Source organism: Letharia lupina (genome assembly GCF_014066315.1).
Source record: "Letharia lupina isolate WasteWater1 chromosome Unknown contig_5, whole genome shotgun sequence".
NCBI classification, from domain to species: domain Eukaryota; kingdom Fungi; phylum Ascomycota; class Lecanoromycetes; order Lecanorales; family Parmeliaceae; genus Letharia; species Letharia lupina.
The window spans coordinates 13,030-34,413 of NW_023502974.1; the positions used below are offsets into that span (position 1 = coordinate 13,030).

At 41.2% G+C, this 21,384-nt stretch overlaps 5 protein-coding genes across 5 annotated transcripts; 2 read left to right on the plus strand and 3 right to left on the minus strand.

Moving 5' to 3' along the window:
* Positions 1–2,682: 2,682 nt before the first annotated feature.
* HO133_008265 (uncharacterized protein) lies at positions 2,683–3,456 on the minus strand (the record flags this gene model as incomplete). The annotated part of the gene is made up of 1 exon (XM_037299132.1): positions 2,683–3,456. One exon carries the CDS (start codon positions 3,454–3,456, stop codon positions 2,683–2,685), a length of 774 nt encoding a protein of 257 aa, XP_037155133.1.
* A 5,788-nt stretch (positions 3,457–9,244) lies between these two features.
* On the minus strand, positions 9,245–9,922 carry HO133_008266 (uncharacterized protein; the record flags this gene model as incomplete). The annotated part of the gene is made up of 2 exons (XM_037299133.1): positions 9,245–9,478; positions 9,539–9,922. The coding sequence occupies 2 exons, from the start codon at positions 9,920–9,922 to the stop codon at positions 9,245–9,247; spliced, it is 618 nt and encodes a 205-aa protein (XP_037155134.1).
* A 1,652-nt stretch (positions 9,923–11,574) lies between these two features.
* On the plus strand, positions 11,575–12,133 carry HO133_008267 (uncharacterized protein; the record flags this gene model as incomplete). Its single annotated transcript, XM_037299134.1, has 2 exons — positions 11,575–11,821; positions 11,874–12,133. 2 exons carry the CDS (start codon positions 11,575–11,577, stop codon positions 12,131–12,133), a joined length of 507 nt encoding a protein of 168 aa, XP_037155135.1.
* A 623-nt stretch (positions 12,134–12,756) lies between these two features.
* On the plus strand, positions 12,757–13,346 carry HO133_008268 (uncharacterized protein; the record flags this gene model as incomplete). The annotated part of the gene is made up of 3 exons (XM_037299135.1): positions 12,757–13,125; positions 13,219–13,293; positions 13,326–13,346. The coding sequence occupies 3 exons, from the start codon at positions 12,757–12,759 to the stop codon at positions 13,344–13,346; spliced, it is 465 nt and encodes a 154-aa protein (XP_037155136.1).
* A 607-nt stretch (positions 13,347–13,953) lies between these two features.
* Positions 13,954–16,077, minus strand: HO133_008269 (uncharacterized protein; the record flags this gene model as incomplete). Its single annotated transcript, XM_037299136.1, has 4 exons — positions 13,954–14,579; positions 15,360–15,716; positions 15,774–15,860; positions 15,921–16,077. 4 exons carry the CDS (start codon positions 16,075–16,077, stop codon positions 13,954–13,956), a joined length of 1,227 nt encoding a protein of 408 aa, XP_037155137.1.
* Positions 16,078–21,384: the final 5,307 nt, after the last annotated feature.

A 21,384-nucleotide genomic window follows, 5' to 3' on the forward strand; every position in this document is an offset into this window, starting at 1 on the left:
ATTATTACTATATCTACTTTTAATAAGAATAAATTAAATTAAATCTTAAAGTAGTAAAAAGAAGCTATAAAAATTAGAAAGAGATAAATATTTCTAAAAAAATATAATAATCTTCTTTAATATATTTTATTACTTTTAAAGTATAAATTAATAATAATTAAGTATTAAATAACTAGTAATTATCTTTTAAATAACTTATTTCTTACTTTATATATTAAATTTAATCTTATATAGATTATTACTATTTAAAAAATACTTCGAAATAATATTAATTTATATATCTCTATTTAAAGTTCTCGTAATCTTTATTAATACTCTATAATAATATCTAGAGTTTAAAATCTTCGTCGCTATTATAATCTATATAACGAGTAAAGATTTATAAATTAAATTTATAATTTTTTTTTAATTAAAGCTATCGAGAATAAGCGATCTTTAATAAGCGAACTTTAATAAGCGATATTTAAATTTCTTACGCTTTAATAATTATAGAATTAAATTTAAAAATTCTTTTTTTATCTAAAAGCTTATATTTTATTCTATAATTTTAAAAAAAATTATAAAAATTTAATAGAAAATAAAAAAGTTATTTTAAAATTAAATAATATATATCTAATTAGAGTTATTCGACTATCGAGCGAACTTTAATAAGCGATATTTAGATTTCTTACGCTTTAATAATTATAAGATTAAATTTAAAAACTATTTTTTTATTTAAAAGCTTATATTTTATTCTATAATTTAAAAAATAAATCTTAATAATTTAATAGAAAATAAAAAAGTTATTTTATATATTAATAATATATATTTATTTTTTTAATAAGAGAGCTTAAAAGAGCTAGCGAGCTAACTTAAATAGTCTAGTTAAAAGATATAATAATCTCGAATTTATAATTAATTATATATATAAATTTAAATTCTTTAAACTTAACTCTATTTTATTAATATATAAAAATAAATAAGATAAAACTAAGCTTAAAAATCTTAAATTATATATATAATTAATTATAAATTTAAGATTATTACGCTTTTTAGCTAGATGAACTAAGTTATTATAAATAAATAAATTAATATTCGTAACTATTAAAATCTCTTATTCTATTTTTAACTCTTTAATAACTTTATTATTTTCTATTAAAATTTTAAGATTATTTTTTTAAATTATAGAGTAAAGATTACGCTTTTTAATAATATAAGACTTTTAAAATTTAGTCTTATAATTAATAAAGAATAAGAATAAGAATATCGCTTATTAAAGTTCGCTTATTAAAGTTCGCTCGATAGCTCTAATTAAAAAATAGATATATATTACTTAATTTTAAAATAAATTATTTATTTTTTTTTAAATTATAGAACGTAATATAGACTTTTAGAGAAAATAAGAATTATTAAATTTAGTCTTATAAATATTTTAAGATAAAGAATTCAAATATCGCTTATTAAAGTTCGCTTATTAAATTTACTCGATAGTCTTAATTTAAAAATTAGATTATGAATTTAATTTATAGGCCTAAACTCGTTCTATTATATATACTAATAATAGAGTAGTAATCGAAATATGGTGCGGAGAAAATAATTTGTTGCCTCTCGGCGTTTATCGGATACTTAGCATCTACTCACCCCTGCCGAACTTTTTTTCACCCCTGCCGAGCTGTGAGCCCATTAGTACGGACGGGGGACTGTCGGAGGGGGACTGTCCGGAGTCAAGTTGAGCTGTAACAGTCCCACTGTGGCGAGTTTTCCGCACAAGCTGCGCTGACCCTGATTATTTTCCAGTCCTATCTTGCCTGCGCATTTCTAGAGCCGGGAGTCCTAGAGACAATCAATAGTACGTGACGTGGACTTGTCCTATTGGCTGTCAGCCCTCTTCGCAATAAAGGCCGATACTAAACATAGAAGTGCACGCGCGACTCTCCCAGCTCTCCCAGCATTCCCCTGTCCTTGTTCCCGCCACTCAGAATGACGCATCTTTTCGCACCCATGTTGCCGCATCTCTATTGACCCTCTTACGTTCTCCTTTTTCCAGCTGTCTTGCCCTGCTGTCTAGATGATCTTAAGTTGACGAGAGGAAAGGGGATATGTCTATCGCTGCCATGGAGATATCTGTCATCTACCAGGGAAATTGCTATTAGAAGACGTACATGGCTTGGGTTACCACATCAATTGCCAAATCAACTGCTATAGGTGGTGCAGCCACGGGAATTCGTGTATGAACCCTTCAAGATAGAACTTGGACTGTTGGGCCACCGGTCATTTTGTGGCGAGGACTTCAGTCGAGAGCCTGGAACTTCCTCTAAAGTAAAGGCGGGAGAAGTCGAGGGCAAGTATGTAAGGACTATTTAGGAGATTGGAAAAAGGGCTATGGTACATTCGCGTCGAGAAACTTTTTATGCGCAACCATTAAGATTTTGTTTGCCGAGGAGAAATCGGTATCACGAAACTTGGTAGAGTCAAAAAACCAAAGGGCCTAGCCTGCTTCTCCGCGGCACCCTTCATTACCGCATTCGAATGTGGTCAGCATGCTGAGCTCGATGTTTCGTCCATCATCTTCAGCGTAGGTCAAGGTAGTGCTAACCATTTTACGTGAGGAAAGGGCATGACTGGCGTCCTATCCAGCACCAATTGCAGTCCTCCATCGCCATACCCTCTCCTACAATGAAGTGAATTCGTTGTCAGACTGAATCAATACTTGATATGACAACGGTCCAGGCATTCCATGGCACCATTACTAAAAGACTTGGGAATGCTCTTCGCAAACTGCATGATGTTCGTGTGATCAAGAAAATCCGGGAACCCCAAATCGGCATCGACAATATCCGGGTCCAGCGAAAAAAAGTTCTTCCCAACAGTGCTCAGGCCAGGATCCTCATTACTGAAGGCGGCGATAAATACTGCTGGCTCGCAGTTGTCATTGAACTCATAATGGATGCTTCCCTGAGGCAGAATAGCACCCTGGTATTGCGATAACGTTGTGCTCATCTGAGTCTGCAAGCCATTCTCAAGTAGAAATCCGGTCTTCACATTAGCGCCGGTGGCAAGGATTAAGAATTCAGTTGCGCGCGGGTGGATATGAGGTTTATTCATGCCGCAAGGGTTCATGAATCCAGCTGAGGCTGCGACACCGAGATTTATGAGGGCGGGGAATGTTTTCCGGTTTGCGAGATCTCCTTGGCCACCGGCTCCTTTGCCTCCTCCGGGATTTGGGTTGGCACTCGGATTGAAATCATACTTGAGCCAGGTGTCGGCTGGGCCTTGCGCTTGGAGGATGGTGAAACGATCCACACTGTCGGCGGCGAGTTCAAGTTGGTTGATGAGGTCCTGGGAAATTTCTGGGTTGGAAGGCGGTACAGCGGAAGAGAGCATCGATGAGGAGCTGTTTTGTCGTGGTGCAATGGGACTAGCTCTCGAGATGGCGGCGAAAGCAAGCGCGGCATTGAGGAGTTGCTTGTACATCATGGCGCTTCTTTTGAAATGGAAGTGAATTCCAAACCCGGTCGATCTAAGAATCGTTGAGGTCTTTGAAGGTGATTTTGACAGATCACTAATGGCAGAGTGTTCGCTCTTCGGGATCGATTTCTCTATAACGAAAGGCGGATCAAGAATTCGGAACGGAAATCGTGTGTTTTAAGTTCAATCCGAACGCAGGTCACTTATCCCGCCTTTCAGCTCTCACTCGATGCAAGAGTACGAGCGAGTTCGTATTTCGGGATGGATTCCCGGCTAAGGAGCCTTAGGGCTTACACGGATCCCGAGTTGTGGTGAGACATCGAATGTGAGGTTACACCAACCTTTGAGGGATTATGTTGACAGCGAACATCAAAAATTGTGAGGCTGGGCTGACATGATGGTTGTGTGCTGATTCTGCTGAAGCGGTGAGTCACTGATCTGGCCATCTTTTGTCCAATAATCTAGGGAAGGAGCCTGTGCTACCCATCATGGTCTGGATTTTTAGGGGCCCATATAAAACGATGCAACCAGCTAAAAGCTAAAAATGTTATCTCCGCTAGCGATCTGGGAGTGGCCACAAGTTAATGGCAATGGATTGGTTATTCACTACGCTTACCAGCCAGCATTCCTCAAAACAGTAGAAGATAGTTCCCCGTAGCGTTTTCGTCTCTGCCTTGCGCAATATTTGAGGCTTTTCGTAACTTGATACTGCGAGAGTTGGGGTTAGGGTTAGGGTTAAGACGTCTCGTCTCACGTTTTGTTGCGGAAGCAAACTGGTTTCTCGATAGCTTTGAACTCTTCCTCAGCGACGACAGTCTAAATAGACTTGGTCCCAAGAGCTGCAGGACACTGTGCAGACGAGGTACCATCTTTACCCAAACGAGGCTAGGAGGGTTTTGCGCTGCTAACTGACAAAATCATCCCACCGCGAAGTAGAACGTCAATGCCAAATTTGCTCGCCACCTTTTCAGAATGCAGGTGCGGGAGGCTACCAAGATGAAACGCATACAGCGGTATTCTACAAAGTTTAGTCTCCTTGGCTAGCAAAACTGGTGGGGGAAACAGGAGATCCTGCTGCCTCACGTTTTGAATACCGAATTGTGTGTTGTACCCAGCAGGGTTGACGGCTTAGATATGCTAATATTCCGGCTGTAATTCGTCAGTCGTTTGACCACAAGCTTGAATACTGAGGGGAAAAGGAAATACGGGGTGTTGTGAAAGCAAAATTTGGGCAATCTTTTTATCGTCTGTCTTTCTGCTTGGCTTTATCATTCTTGCGTGTTTAGTCCAAGATTTCCAGTATGCTGCATAGGCAAGGCGAAGAGCGTGACTGGGCTCCGCTTAGAGTGCAACAGTGTAAACAACGATGACATTCCTGACAGTTTACCACCAACCTGAGCCTACCGAGCGTGACCATTCAAGCACCAACTCCTACATCGTGAAAGTAGATCAGCTCGGTATGCTGATTATGGGCCAAGTGGATGAGTTCCTGCACCTTCCAGTGGAGATTGTTGCTTCTCTGCAATGTCTCAATCGCTCATCCTGCTCGCAGTCTCGTATGATTCGTTACCAACCGCAGCCAGAAGAGATAGACTGAACGGTATCCCTTGACCATACTGGGTTTTGAACTTGAGTATCATCTTCCTTGAACTTTGGTCCAAATCTCGTCACCACGACTGCTCGCTACGCGCGCTGAGTTGTCCTGATCAGTGTGCTTGAGATGCGACTTTTCTCGTATCACTTTGAACGGACGTTCTAGACTTCTAACCACCTAGCGAAGCCTTTGCCAAGCGAAGGGATGGTTCGAGGTACAGAATGTCAAAGAAACTTGTTGTTACTTCTTCTTGTAGAGAAGGTAGAGGAGCAGAAAGCGGGCGCGATCAAGCCATTGGCACCTGAGGAGATACTGAAGAGGATCCATCGGGTAAATCCGCGGAAGGCATTGCTTCTATTTCATAGATTAGCTGGCTTAGGGTTGCTTTTATAGTCAGGCTTGGAACTTCCTGTCTCTGTGCACGAATTTCTCGACCCGAGGTTAGCTCTTCCAGAGTAGTTCGGCAGACTTAAGCCCGATGTGTAGGCGTTCAAGCAGTGTCATGGCACGGTGTGGCATTCTTCCATGCTCTGCTCGACCTTTTATACGCAGTGCTACTGCTCGTGGCAGATTCTCTTCTACGATGACCCTGAGGCCTTCAATGGTTTGGTACCCATGCTAGGCGACTCAATCAAAGATTTCCCAGAATGGGGCGAGAACTCCAACGGCATTGCTCAACATATGAGTACGAGAGCCCACCGGCCCCGTCCATTTTTCTCTATGATTACCAACTCACCCCGTCGCAGCCTGAACTAAGTTCTGGCTTAGGCGGCAAGCTGCAACAGCACCAAAAGGGTCTCACGGAGCGCAACAACTCTAATTGGAATCTGCCATCCCACTGACTTTAAAGCGCTCAACTCCTCTTCGGTACTCTGAATGGCCCGCCCCGTGGAGGATTGATGAAACAGTTCGCCGACGTCGAGCCAGGGTGAGGGTGCTCGAGAAAGCCAGTAACACTGACTAGGTAATGCTAGTAACACTAACTAGGTTGTGCAAGCAACACTAAACAAGTCGAGCTAATGAGTATGATTTAAACGTGGGGAGCCAAGTCATTCGTTTACTTGAACCTAGAGTAGACCAAATGGTGTAGACTCAGTGCTCTTGCTCTTGCTCTTACATCGTATGTTACATCCAAGCTTCTGCTAGATCTAAGAGTAAAACCATATAATCGGCAACATATATGTCCACATATCTGGATAGATTTGTATCACAAATTAATCACAGGGGTTTCTTACGATACAATGCATCGGCGTTGAGGCAAAATAGGAAATAATCCACAGAGGTTACACTTCGCGCGATGTGCTTGTGGTAGGCGCCTTCGGATGAACATACGATCTTGTTTTGAAGTATGGAGACAGGATATGGAGAGTGAGTGCCTGATATCGTCAAACACTGGAAGCTTCAATGTTGTGGAGGGATCATAACGGATAAATTGCCCGGAGATATCCTTCTCGAAAAGACTCGAATGGTCAGACTGACGAGAAGATACTGACTTCTAAACACTCTAAATGATCGAGAAAGATGGGTAACAGTCGCAATGGCGAGTGAATGAAGGGCCACACTACCCGAAAAATCTTGCAATGAAAAAAGTCAAGAACAAACCTTTTGGTATCTGTAGGGGGCGAGGGAGACATTTGAGATAAGTGATCTCCTAGTGCTCCTATGTATACACAGCCGATGGGCGTTCTCTCTGACCGAGGACAACCGTACCAGTCAAGTCAGGTTGGGTTGTCGTCCCTTTTTCAGAGGAAGAACATACTTTTTTGTTTTAGGTACTCCTTGCCCAGCAAGCGTTGACACTTATGACTACTGCTCGCCTCGATGGCGTCAGACCGCATCAAAAACAAGTATCAAGTCAATCGCTGGATAAAGTAGGTAGTATTTGTTGGCAATATGGTAGGCTATGCCCAATACAATTAGGGCTAGGGCTATATATGAATGCTATGTAAATAGATCGCATACATAGATAGGTAGAACATAAGGAAAGAACTTCATGCAAGTGGGCATGGGCCTGATATAAATGCAAAAAGTCGCTTGCCAAATCACTGGAGATTCGTCCCTTCGAGTCATCCGATTTCGGCTTGTGGCCCATAGTAAATCAGATTGCTTCCGGGGTCACATCTCAGCCTTCCAGGCGAGTTAGTTCCACATATGCGCTATATGGCTGTTGCCCATGGCTATATGGCTGTAGCCCCCAGCCACATTGTGGCTAATGGCCATAAGCCGTCATTATCAGATTAACTCTTTTAGGCCTAGCGCAGCAACTCCAGAACAAAGATTATTCAGGCGATATCACAAAAAATCAATCTAGGGCAGTGGATATTGATAACGTAGGTTGGCATTAGTTGAGACGCCATTCGTTCCACCCATCTTGCTCGATGTTCAGAATCTTCACTTGGCTGGTCATGGCGAAGTGGCTTTTGCGACGAGAACGCCACGAATGGCGGGAGGCGTTAGTCTCAGAAAGGCCCCACGCAGTGGGTCTGAGTAGGAAACCCTGCCAAGCCTCATTTTTTTGGTGGTTTGGCTGATATGAGATATTCACCCCTGTGTATATATGGGCACTAAGTATCAGCCGCAGGGCTGAGTGCCAAGCATGGCCTTTTTTTTATATGTAAGGTACTATTGGAGTTATGGCAACTACTCTGCTCCTCCGCGCTTTCGCGACACCTAGAATCTTACCCTGATAAGAGCGAGGAAGAGTTCGACTCGCTATAGGTACTCGTTTTTTGGGATTCTATAAAATCGCTAAAGTGATATCCGCCTTACTTCCGTATACGGGGAACCAAATATATAAATTTTTGAATTTCTTTCGATTCGAATTATTAAAAGTTTTTAAACTTCGTTATTATATAGAGAAAGAATATTATTATAAGATATAAAGAGATTAATATTTAAAGTTTAAAGATATCTCGCTATCGCCGCTATAAAGAAAGCTAGATATTTAAATATTTTTAATATATTCTATATTTATATAAACTCGTTTTAAGCGTATTAATCGCGTTAATATTATTTAAAATATATATATTATAATCTCTTTAACTTCTAAATAAAGCGTATTTAAATTAATATATATTTCTATAAAAGATATATTTTAAATATTCGACTTTTTAATTAAAAGTAATATAATAAATTTATTTAAATAATTTCTTAATTTAATTTATTATATAATCTTTTAATAATATTAAATATAATATATTATTATTTAAGATTTTTCTAATAAAAATTAATTAATTAAAAATAGATATTATAAGTATTAGCGAAGATTATAATTTTAGATTAACTTATATAATAATAATAAATTATTTAATTTTAATAAAATATTTAAATATTTAATTAATAATCTTAATAAATTTATTCGCTTTATAATTAACTTTAAAGAATTATATAATAATTATAAAAAAATCGTTAAAAGTCGCGAATTTCGTATTTTAATTAATTATTATAAGTGTTTTATATAAAATAATAATTAATATAGCGATTCTATAGTTTTCTATTTAGACTTTAAAAGAGGGGTATATCATAATAAGCTTGCGATATAATTAACCCCCGAAGCGAGGAACGAGTGTAGGGCTAGTTATAAGGTACCCCGCTAAGCGAGTCTAAATACTGAGACTAGGAGGCGTACCCTGGTGGGAGGCTGTCGTAATCACAGTTGGGCAATCGTTGAGAGTCCCTTTGGTCTTGTCCGCCATGGGCGCTTAAGCAAACGGCAACGAAAGGTTCCATTCTCTTTGCAAATGGCGTTTCTGTATGCCAACAGCTACTTGTACCCATCTCCGCTTGACTAGTTATGGCTATCACAAGGTAGAATTCACGCGCCTGGATGATGTCCTGGGAGTTCAGCATGCCTATCTACTCTACTTGTTCGCAATAGCTGTTACTGACAACAGCATGGAAGGTTTGTCACTCCTTCTTTTAAACTGTCCAAATCTTGGATCTTCTGGGCTCAGACCTTTATCAGTGCAACATGCCACTTTGAGGACCTCCAGAGACTCACGTCCTCCACCTGTGCTCTCCGCCTAGCAACTAGTGTCCGCCATCTTAGTTGTTCAAGAGAAAGCCTACAGCATAAAAACTCGCCATGGCTACATTTGTGACACATCAAATGTTTAATTGAGAACGCCCTGTCAAAGCAACGGCTTCGATCGCAGATGACAAAATTATATAGAGTACGTCTTATCCTACAGATTATCCTACATTTCAGAACGCCCGCAACCCTAAGGCGTCACTTACATTTGCCTTCGCAGTCATGAGTATCTTTGCCATCATTGTTTTCTTTGCTGCTATAGCTAGCCCCGCTCTGGCACAGTCGAGTTCTAGCTTTACTTCCAGTGTTTTTTCTTCCAGCACTGCGTCAAGCACTTCCGGAGCTTCTTCGATTGGATTTTCCAGCCCATCTGGAAGCAGCCTTTCCTCTTCTACAGCATCGTCCTTCTTTGCATCAATAACAGCATCAAACAGCAGTTACGGTAAGTCTCTAGGTCTTTGAGGTACAAGATCGTTCTTGCTTACTCTGCACCCCTTATTAGTAGCGAAATCCTCCCCAACCAGCACTAGCGCGGCCGTAGCATTCGCCTCATCTCTCACCGTTTCTTCTTTGGCTCCCGCTATCTCCACCTCGGCTTCCATGACCTTGGTCTCATCCAGTGCGAATACCGTCACCACAGTCTCGAGTTCCCTGGTACCTACTAGCTCGAGTCCCAGCGCTGCAAAAAGCACCACCCAGGCAACAACAGCTAAAACGCAAGTATTGGTTGCCGCGTCGTCCGCCTCATCTTTCTCCAAGTTCACTCCATCCAGCTCGACTAAGTCTACCACTACCAGCACCTCGAAATCTAGCGCGGTCGAGCACACGTCTAATCCAACAACAACTAACATGAAGAAAACCACTACTCCAACATCCAGCAAGAAAAACACGTTACAGACCACCAAAACGAAAAAAACCTCTACCAAGCCTACCACCACACCCCATAAGACTACGCTTTTCAAGACTACAGCAAAAGAAAAGCAGACCACGGCTCCTTCCCTACAACATACTTCTTCTACCGCGAAAGCTTCCGCCAAGACCTGCGCCAACCTAAAAGCAAAGTATAAAAGTATCGAGGAAGAGATCGCATCTCTCAAAAAACAGAAAATTTCGATTCCCGCGTTTTTGGCCGGATATGAAACTGCTGCTGAAGCGGCGTTGACGGCGGCGGGATGTTCCACGTAAATCGGGTCTTTAATCTGTTAGTCTAGGTTATATAAGATAATGTTCAATGTCAAATGTGCGCCAGGAAAGCATGTGCTCTATCCATGGACTTTTTATTACCCCTGCGGCAGAAGAGCCCAAGCTGAGAACTTCATGGCACGACCTGACTGAACGGTACAGGCAAGGTCAACCCTAACTCATGTATTTTTCAACTTACGTCTCGGAGCCTACTAGAGATTATGAGCACGCATACGAAGAAGCATGTTGGAATTTCTCTGCCATACTAGCCGATGCAATGTACTGAAGCAGACTCGTGCTCACTGAGTCTCTGTAGGGTGCAACTCAGTTCCCTGTGGCAGTAGGGGCCAAGCGAGGTGTTTTCGGGGCGCAAGGGCTCAACGCAACGCAATCACCATCTTCAGAATAATAGTGGTAGATCATCCATTAACCTAATCCTAATCCTACATGGTGCTCTGTTAATTCTGAATGCCCCTTACCAGTACATGAATATGAGATCTCCCAATTATCCTACGTCCTCAGAAACTTTCATTGAGAGGTTAGACGCCTGAGTCGAATTGAATTCTATCCAAAGCTGCTTTGCGAGTACTCTTGTTTCGATTTAAGGGTCCCGACTACAAGAGACACCACCTTCGAGGTGACAGGCCGTCTTTATATTGCGCTTTATATTTGCGCCTAGAAGACGTTCCAGGATGTATCCCCTTCACTATCTGTCTCTTAATGTACCGGCATACCCTCGTAGACTTCTCTCTCGTCCTCTCAGGTGTCATAAACAAAAATTCCTGCTTAATAGGGGTCGTGAAAAGATATCGATGTTCTCCCACCTCAACAATACGCAACGCTACGGAGCCAGACATCACGCCCTAAGCATTGACGCTAGTGTCACCGTTGGGCCTTGGCGGGTAGGTTTCCGTGGCCAGTCCCAATGGCATAGTTCAAAAGGCCGAATACAAGCTCTATAGAGCTTGCGCCTATTCCGCTATGTATTTCTGAACCTTGACAGCCGGACTTAATGCAGCTGCCTAGGTGACTGGTTCCGATCTGGCTTGCTTGCTATGTATCAGGCTACTGCTGTAATCACTTATCGGAAGAGATCTCGCATGGTGTATCAAGCTTACGAACGTTTGTTTGCTAAACAACCGTCTAGTTTCCGTCGATAAACCAGTCAAAGAACATCGTAACTCTCCACTTTTGTAATATCTTCAGCATTGCGAAGTCTATCTCCTTCTACAGCGGCTGTCATTATTTGAAGAAGAGTACCACAGGTCCTCAGACTTTGGGACCTCTGTTCTCTCGAACATCAAAGTTCTCCTGATAGACAATGGCTTCTGATCGATTTCATGGCATAGACGGTAAAACCCAGACTGAATTACTTACAATTGAGAGCTGCATTTCCCATACATTCAAGAACCCTGTGCTTCTATTGGAGGCGCTCCAATTCCCCAGATCGATTGTGGGATGGCATGGCTATGATGACAACACGGGTTTACAAGTGGTCGGTAGCAACGCTATCAGCCTTGCACGTGCCGTTGTCGAGTACAACTACACCGGTCTAGCTAATTCTCGTGGTATATACTACTCAAGCTATATGACATCACGAAATCACTGACGTCATACAAGTATTGAACGAAACCCATAACACCATGTGGCTGGAAGACAGCGTGTCTGTGTGTGGGAGGAAAATAGGATTGTTGGACCTGATCGAAAGAAGCGGTTACGGAGGTGACCAAAATGAAGCTACCGCCATTCTTCGGCTCACTATCAAAGCGCTTATGGGAGCTGTGTACATAGATGGTGGCATGGAAGCTGTTGTTGTAGTTCTGGATGAGTATGATGACCATCTGATCAGGGCTAGCTTGGGCCGTGAAGGTGGAGGATGAAAATGCTCAGGTGCAGAGGGATCCGAGGCCTTGATGGCTACTCCTCAATCATTGCCCGAAGCACGATGATAGGACTTCATAGTAATAACCACTTATCGCGAGCTTTCATTACCAAACAAAGGTCGGGACAAGAGACAGACGTCCCAGCTTGGACAACAGGACAGCCAGAGTTACCGAGTATCGTCGCAGAGTGGCTTTGGTTGTAACCGTGTCGCCTTTCTTTGTGCTTCTGATCCCGATCGCGCTCGCGAAGCCAAAGTGCCCGATCCGAGCTCTTTCAAATTAACAACAATACTAAGCAACAATATCAGGCAACAACAAAGGCGTAGCCTTTTATGGTTAGACCAACGTGCAATGGGAAAGGCACAGGCATGTGGCTCCAGACTGAATCACTGCCTTCTTCTTTGCTGCTGAAGAAAGAAAACATGAGCCTGACCAAGGCTCAAAGAACTGGTTAGGATACGTCGTTCAGTCCATAAATTGATGCATTCTCTCTCCTACTGATCTGCCAGAAACTCACATTCGATTCCATACCACTCATTTATTTAAGCTGGCCTTCCTTGTGCAATTATTTCTACTTCTCGCCTCTACTTCTCACTAACCTTACGGGAACCACCGACATCATGCGTAGCTCATCAGGAATGAGTACCATTATTCAAACATACATATTCTTCGCCCTTTCAATCACATCCGAGGTTCAAGGGTTTAGGAACGACCAGGCCGGAATCACCCCGCCTCCAGCCGTAGCTACCCTAGTGGCTAGAGATCAGGTTGTCCTTGGAGCATGTGGACCATTTGACCATTGGATTACAGTGGCCGCCGGTGCTAGCTGCGAGAGCGTAGCATCAGACAACGAAATTACCATGGACGAATTCCTATTAATGAACCCGAATATCTCTCCAAGCTGTGACAACCTTATCGCAGGTAATCAGTACTGCATTGGTACGGGTCCTGCCTCGCCACCTTCCTCAACGATACCTTCATCCACGTCTGTAAGTCTTCGTTTTCAATGATCACGATAAGTGCCTTCGGTATCTGTGTCTCCAAACCAAGCAATAGGCTAACAACATATTTCTTATGCGCAGACACCTCCTCCTCCGCCAAGCACTAGCGCTGGCCCTACTCCTACTCCCACTACCACTCCACCTTCTTCACCAATTGTAAGTGCTCTCTCTCTCTATTGCAAGTCCAGAACAACTTTCAGATGCAGTGATATGCGGTTTTTGTTCCATGCGAACAACATGCTGACAGAGAATTTTTCACCCCAGGTCTGGAACCATGTCTGCACCACCACCCCATCAACCTGCTTCAGTGGAGCTACCGGTACCGACAAAGTTGCTTATGCAACGGGTTGTTGTAATGGCTGTGGCCCGGGGGGTACTTGCATACTTGATGGCCCTGCTAATGGCCCAATGGCGTGGGAGTGCGAATGTGGAGGGTCCATGCGCAATCGGCGAGATTTCAACGGCTTGGTTGCGAATAACACCTGGGTAGGGTAGAAGTTTCAGCGTTGGTGAGATGGAAGCAGGGTATCTTTGCGTAGATGAAATTTGTCCTGAGTGCGAGTCTTATACTTCTTGTGACTGTTGGTAGTCTTTCGTCATGGTCAAATTGTAGACCATCACGCCTCTTTCCCGCACAGAACACATTCCATTGTCTGCGTGCTAAGTTGTAAAGTCTGTCCCATCTAGCATCTGGGATTTCACCGTCTCAATGCATTTTAGATCTTCGTATAAAATATTCTACATCTACCCTTTTCGTACAAGAGATCAGGAACCGTTGCAGTAGCCGTGATTTCATCAGCTCGTATGAGATATCTATCACGCGGACTCAACGCCTCCGTCAACCAGTCCCCCACTGGTGACCACCGTCTGATTCGACACCTTGAATTCCAGTGCAGACTGAGGCCTTCCAACAGCCACATAGAACGTCTCCTCCTCCGCAATTCCATGGACGCCACCCCATTTCAGTAGCGGGTATCTCCCAGAAGGATCTGGTTTACCGACACAGTTATCCATAATCAATTTCGCAATTCGTGCAACATCAGCAAATCTAAACACAGCCGTGTCGCGATCGTTTTCGCAGTTGACCACAATTCTGCATTCCGACTCATGGCTCAGCTGCCAGCCCACCGGGACCTCTTTGGCCATTGCTCTGGGATTCTTGCTGAAGCGAAAGCGCGTTGTGAAGTCTGGTGTGCGGACAAGGACTGCGAGGGCATCTTGGCACCCTTTCAGATTGGTCGGACGAATTCCGGGGGTGTCTTGGCCATCTGGAATGTAGCAGTGGGGTACGATAACATTCGTAGTCGAGTTGAAAATCACTGGCACATTTTGATCATTCGGAGCCGTGGGAGATGCATTGAAAGGGGGCGGGAGTAGGAGCAAGAGAGACATGATGACGGGGCGAAGTGGAAAGCACATTGGAGTCACACTTTTCAGAGCTCCTGTCGTTATTGTAAGTCAGAGTTCTGACTGCAGATGCCAGTCTTCAGGTAAGGTGCTTTGAGTTGAGATTTAATGCGAAATAGTTGAACTCATTCAGCATACCCGTGCTAGTCGCGTACTCGGACCGCGCATAAGGCGCGTTTTCTCTGCGACTTGCGTTCACCACTAGTAGATAGCAAATGAGGATTCGTCGCTTCTCGCATCAAGAAGTGGAGTCATCTTGCTAGCTGCTGTCACGGATGACCGGACCCTTTCCCGTTCAGAGTCCCCAACCTCAGAAGGTGCAAAGTACCAAGATCGCCGACCCGATACCCCAAAATTCGCGCCTATATAACCCAGCCTAAGCTACCCAGGTGAGTCGCGATTTTGATCAGCTTTGCAGCTCTAAAGCTAATAGGGAATAAACTCGCAACCTCCAAGCAGTCCTCCAAGAAAAGTGGCTTGATGGTTCAATGGTGAGACCCTGCGCCGTAGGTCGTTGCTCATACTATGGCGGTCCGACTTCTAGTCCCAAGTAAAGCACGTAATTGGGTTGTTGCAGCGCGTTAAGAAAGCTATCAATCAGGCGTGAAGTACCGACGGGCAGGCCGGAGAATTAGGGCGCCCTGTCACGTACGGCGAGTGCTGAGCAACCTGGAGTTGAGCTGTTGTGGGATACAAAAGAGCCCTTTTTTAGACAACAGGGCTTCATTTGCGCTGAGCATTATCAGTAACAGGTTCTTGCATCGAACTGCTGGAACAGACGGCAAAATTCTCTGACTCTACGGCGGCAGACGTACGGCCATTAAATCCGCTCTTGACGGAGCTTCCAGCACTCACACAGTGTTTCGCGGAGTTCGAGATGACCAGTGAATGTTGCCTATGAGGACTGCGATTCCTGACACCATTGCGTTCGTTCTTTGGACTGAATAAGGCAGCGACGCTAGGAAGACAGGACACAATAACCGCAACGGCTGACTCGAGGTTCGTCCAAAGCGCGGTAGAGCCTTCAATTCGGCCCTTCGTGTCCGTCTCGACGGCGCGTAGAATGTCAAACGCAATTGTGACGAAGGCGCAGCAGAAGACACCAGCCAGGCCGAGTTTTACCGACGTGCGCATCTGGAGACTTTTGAGCATTGCTAGTGGTAATGCCATGACTATAACACACTTAGCATTGAAACGCTAACAATTTATTCTAGGGCCAGAGCACTTACTAGCCAGGTCTGAGAAGACGTTCACTGCGCAGCCATAGATGACGAAGACCTGCTGTCGATGTATCATTGAGGGGGTATCGCAACTCTCTTACTATTGTCAGTAACGCTGTTGGTATTGTGAGTGACGTAATAATAGGTAGCACGTACCAATATGTCCTAGGGCTGATGGACTACCGCATTCAGTGAGGGAGCCGGCAACCAAAATCCAAAAGGTAAGGAAGACTATTCCAAGAACAATCCACCATGCTTGAACAAACCTCTCAGAAATCTGGAAGATACGGTGGTAGAGCAGTAAGAAGGACATCTTGACGGCATAGAGGCAACACCACGAGACTAGAATACCAGCAACGTCAAGACGGACGAAAAGCAAGTGTTCTGCTTCGTAGCGGCCATCGTCTCCTGCTTCAAAACTCGCGACCTGATATATAACTGAGGCCCCCCCAGAAACAATCGAGATTTGCGCGACCAGGAGCAAAAGTCCTAGCAGATGCGCTGCATCATCCCAGGAGAGGCTTCTGATAATCTTGCACCGGATCCAAAACCGGCCTGCCGTAAGCACAATAGCAAGACCGGTAAAAACCCACGAGACTGCCGTTAGAACACTGAAGGAGATTGCTGACATTCTGATAGAGTAATCACAAGTCCTTGGAAGCCGTGAGCTGGATCGAGACACAACAATTCCAAAGCTGCAAGACGAACTCAGAAGAAACACAGATACTCCCGCGCTTGGGGTATTTCAGCAAGGAAGTGAAGCGGAAACCAGGGTCTTGGACTCTAAGATAAAGCTTGACTCCATTTAAGAGGCTCGCTGCCATAGTAGATTGCAGGGTCACAGCCAAAATAGTGGGAGAGGCTCAGCCGCGGCTCAGAGCACGTTGTGTCAGCGCTGGGACTGAAGTCTATTGAGACATGCTTCAGTAAGATAGCGATCTGACAAGGGCATGTTGGACGTGGTCGCCTAGTCTCAGCAAATAGCATTTGAGCATGAGCTCAGCCGCAGACTGTGGAGTTAAGACTTCTGCAAGATGAATAAGCGGTGTACACAAGGCCGGGAATTCTCCGAGAGTTAACATACTGACTATATCGTGAACGGCGTCTCTGGAAGTACACCTAAGAGATAGTGTACTCAGGGGACCTCACAATATGAGACGACGCGAAGTGTGATATTCTTCTTTCCTTCGACGGCGCGATGGCTGAGTGGAAGAAGTTCTGAGGTGAAATCCTTGTCGGCAGAAGCTAGGTAGTAGGCTAAGCCTAGCTCTGTTAGAGTGATGATGTTAGGGCTGAGGCTCGTAAGCGCTAGTAGTCTCAGTGGCCCCACGCAGTGGGTCTGAGCAGGAAACCCTGCCAAGACTTATTTTTTTAGTGTATTGCCCGATATATAATATTTATACTCTGCGTATATATGATCCTTAACTAAAATGCGTAACTACGTGATATAGTCTTTTTTGGAATTCTTGAAAAAAGTCGAATAAATAATCAAATAGGCCCTCGTTAAATTAGGAGCTATGATATAGTAATTAAGAAGTAGACTTTTAATTTCATTCTATTAAAAAACTTAGCTAACTCAGTTATAGTAGTGGTATTAATATTTAAGAACGTTATACGTCTTAATAGACGCGTAGATATCATATAGGAATTCCCTTAAAGTACATAATCCTCGGGGTAATCGCCGTGGTACTCGCCGGACCGACGGCACGACGTATTGGGGAAAATGTCGTGGCCTCGCTAGTCAGTTTATTACTTCGGTTAGACGCCGCAGTCTCCCCCCTTTTTTAGACGGCTAGGCTTACGAGAGTCGCCGCAGCGATAGATGCAAACAAACAAACAAGCAAGTAAGTAAGCAAGCAAGCAAGTAGAGTATCGCCGCGATGACTTATCGCCGCGGCGACTCTCGTAAGCAAATAAGTAAGCAAGCAAGTAAGCAAGTAAGCAAGTAAGTAAGTAAGCAAGTAAGCAAGTAAGTAAGTAAGTAAGTAAGCAAGTAAGTAAGTAAGCAAGTAAGCAAGTAAGCAAGTAAGCAAGTAAGCAAGTAAGCAAGTAAGCAAGTAAGCAAGTAAGCAAGCAAGTAGAGTATCGCCGCGGCGACTCTCGTAAGCAAATAAGTAAGCAAGCAAGTAAGCAAGTAAGCAAGTAAGTAAGTAAGCAAGTAAGCAAGTAAGCAAGTAAGTAAGTAAGTAAGTAAGCAAGTAAGCAAGCAAGTAGAGTATCGCCGCGGCGATGCATACAAACAAACAAACAAGCAAGCAAGCATACATGGCGGAGAGTAGAGCGGAGAGCGAAGCGGAGATAATTCATCCTTTTGATATAAAGTTAGATATTAGTGGTGGCGACATCGATAAATAAGAATATCTCACACGACGTCGGAGTCTCTTATCATCTGCAAATCTGAAAAGTTCCTGCTAAATTTTAAATTGCTGATCTTGCGAATAGGGCTAAAATTAAGAATTCCGCCGATTCAGCAACTATCTCAAAAATCAGCCAAAATTCCGCCGGTTTAGTAACTATCTTAAAAATCAGCTAAAATTCCGCCGGTTTAGTAACTATTCTAATCTTTTTCGCTAGTTCTATTAGTTTAATAGCAATACGTATAAAAAAAGAAAAGTTCTAATAATCGACGTTATAACGGTAAGATTCTACGATAACGAGTATTAACGTTAACTTAAATTTAACTATAGAATTAAACGATTTAATAAAATTAGTCGCGTAAGTAATACTCTAATATAGCGTATATTAATAATAATATATATTAATATTATTATAATATATATATAGAATAGTACTTAGAGTATATTAGAGTGCATTACGTAAAAATTTTTAAGTTATTAAAATTTTTTAAAATTGCTAAACTAATAGAATTAACGAAAAAGATTAAGATAATTATTAAATCGGCGAAAAGAGTTAGATATAAATAAAGTCTGCTAAATAAACTAAATTATACTTATAATATAAACCCGGCGAAAATTATACGAAAAGAAACTTTTCAGATTTGTAGATAATAAGTATATGGAATATAGAAAAAGACGTCTTTAAATATAGAAAGGTCTACGTTATCGTTATAAACGACCTAATCAAATATCGCTTAGTTATCTTCTCTCTACTTTTATACTCGAGAATTAAATATATAAATTTTTAAATTTCTTTTAATTCGAATTATTAAAAGTTTTTAAATTTCGCTATTATATAGAGAAAGAATATTATTATAAGATATAGAGAGATTAATATCTAAAGTTTAAAGATATTTTATTATTATTATTATAGAGAAAGTTAAATATCTAAATATTCTTAATATATTTTATATCTATATAAGTTTATTTTAAATATATTAATTATATTAATATTATTTAAAATATATATATTATAATCTCTTTAATTTCTAAATAAAGTATATTTAAATTAATATATATTTTTATAGAGAATATATTTTAAATATTCAATTTTCTAATTAAAAGTAATATAATAAATTTACTTAAATAATTTCTTAATTTAATTTATTATATAATCTTTTAATAATATTAAATATAATATACTATTATTTAAGATTTTTCTAATAAAAGTTAATTAATTAAAAATAGATATTATAAATATTAACGAAGATTATAATTTTAAATTAGCTTATATAATAATAATAAGCTATTTAATTTTAATAAAAATTTTAAATATTTAATTAGCGATCTCGATAGATTTATTTATCTCGCGATTAACTTTAAAGAATTATATAATAATTATAAAAAAATTATTAAAAATCGCGAATTTCGTATTTTAATTAATTATTATAAGTATTTTATATAAAATAATAATTAATATAGCGATTTTATAGTTTTTTACTTAGACTCTAGAGGGGGGGTATATCGTAATAAGCTTGCGATATAATTAGTTCCCGAAGCGAGGAACGAGTGTAGGGCTGGCTATAGGGTACCCCGCTAAGCGAGTCTGAATACTGAGACTAAGCGCTAGGACGAGAGGAATCAGCAGGAGCAACCTAAGGTATTAATTATTGAGCGCCACAAAAGATACGTCTCGGTGTGCAGCTGATGAAAAGACCCTCCTATAACTATAATCTGATAGTGACCACACCTTTCCAGGATCTGCGTAAGACCTTGATTCTGAGAGACTGTTCGAAGCTTCCATTTCCTTCAGGATATCTTCGGGACGCAAGACCCCAGCATAACGCAGACCTCTTCAAGGTAAGATATTCTAGTGCCAGGGCCAAATGGTTGTCCACAAAGGTCTCAACCTATTATCGCGTGGCGTTCCTCTGCTTTTCTATGTAATTTTGCTCTAAATTCTGGGCTTGAGGTCCATATAGATCCTCGAATTGGAGAAAAAGTAACATCATCGACTTGCACTTGTGGACTCTTTAGAGTAAATTGGCACATTTCCTATTCTCCCCATCTCAAGTATCGTGCCCCGAGGAGTCTATCCCGTGGTGAGACCTGACAAGATGGTCTTAAGCATCATTCTCATGCCTTTCGGAGTTTGCTGGTTTGAAAAGTGCCTCAGCAGTGACCGACTTGGACATATACTCGAAGGCGGAGAGGACGGTTGCTGCCGGGTTTGAAGCCACCTGCAGTATCCGATAAACGCCGAGAGGCAACAAATTGTTTTCTCCGCACCATTATTTCGATTACTACCCCACTACATCAATATAATCTAATAAATATAGTCTAGATCTATTACATAGAGTTTAATATATTATTTCTTTCATGAAATCGTCTTACGTAATCTCTCTTATAATATAAAAAGATCTAATATACTTTATATTCCTCGCGTATCTTAAGAGTATTATCTCTATTTCTACTAATCTCTCGCTCGAAATCTCGATTTTAAATATTCTTAAGATATATAAAGTATGTCTAAATAGTCTTTAAGTCTTATTAATTATAATTATCTCGTAATATCTTTAATAGTATAGAGATAGAGAGAGAACTTATTAAAGTTATAGATATAACTCTATTAATTTCTTAATAATTATAAATAGTAAAAAAGTAAAGAATTCTTATATAGATTAAAGATTTTAAGCTCTAATATAGTTATAGAATATTAATAAAAATCGCGAGAACTTTAAATAGAGGTATATAAATTAATATTATCTTAAAGTATTTTCTAGATAATAGTAATTTATATAAGATTAAATATAATACGTAAAGTAAGAAATAGATTACTTAAAAGATAACTAATAACTACTTAATACTTAATTATTATTAATTAATACTCTAAAAGTAATAGAATACGCTAAAGAAGATTATTATATTTTTTAAGAAATATCTATCTCTTACTAGTTTTTATAGCTTTTTTTTACTATTTTTAAGCTTAATCTAATTTATTTTTATTAGAAGTAGATAGAATAGTAATTTAAGATATATTAAATTATTAATAGTAAAGTTATTTAATAATTAAAATAAGGAAGCAATTGAATGTAGGGGAAGAATCTCGGTTAAATTTGTTGCCTCGGCGTCGGCGTTTATCGGATACCGAGGTTCTACCGACCAGTCTTCGGAATCGATATGCAGCAAGGCGCGAACGTCCAACGCGATTCTTGGGAGCTACGAATTATACTTGTCAAAAGCTCGGACCTGTTCTTCTCCCATTTTGCAACCAGCTGCAAGGT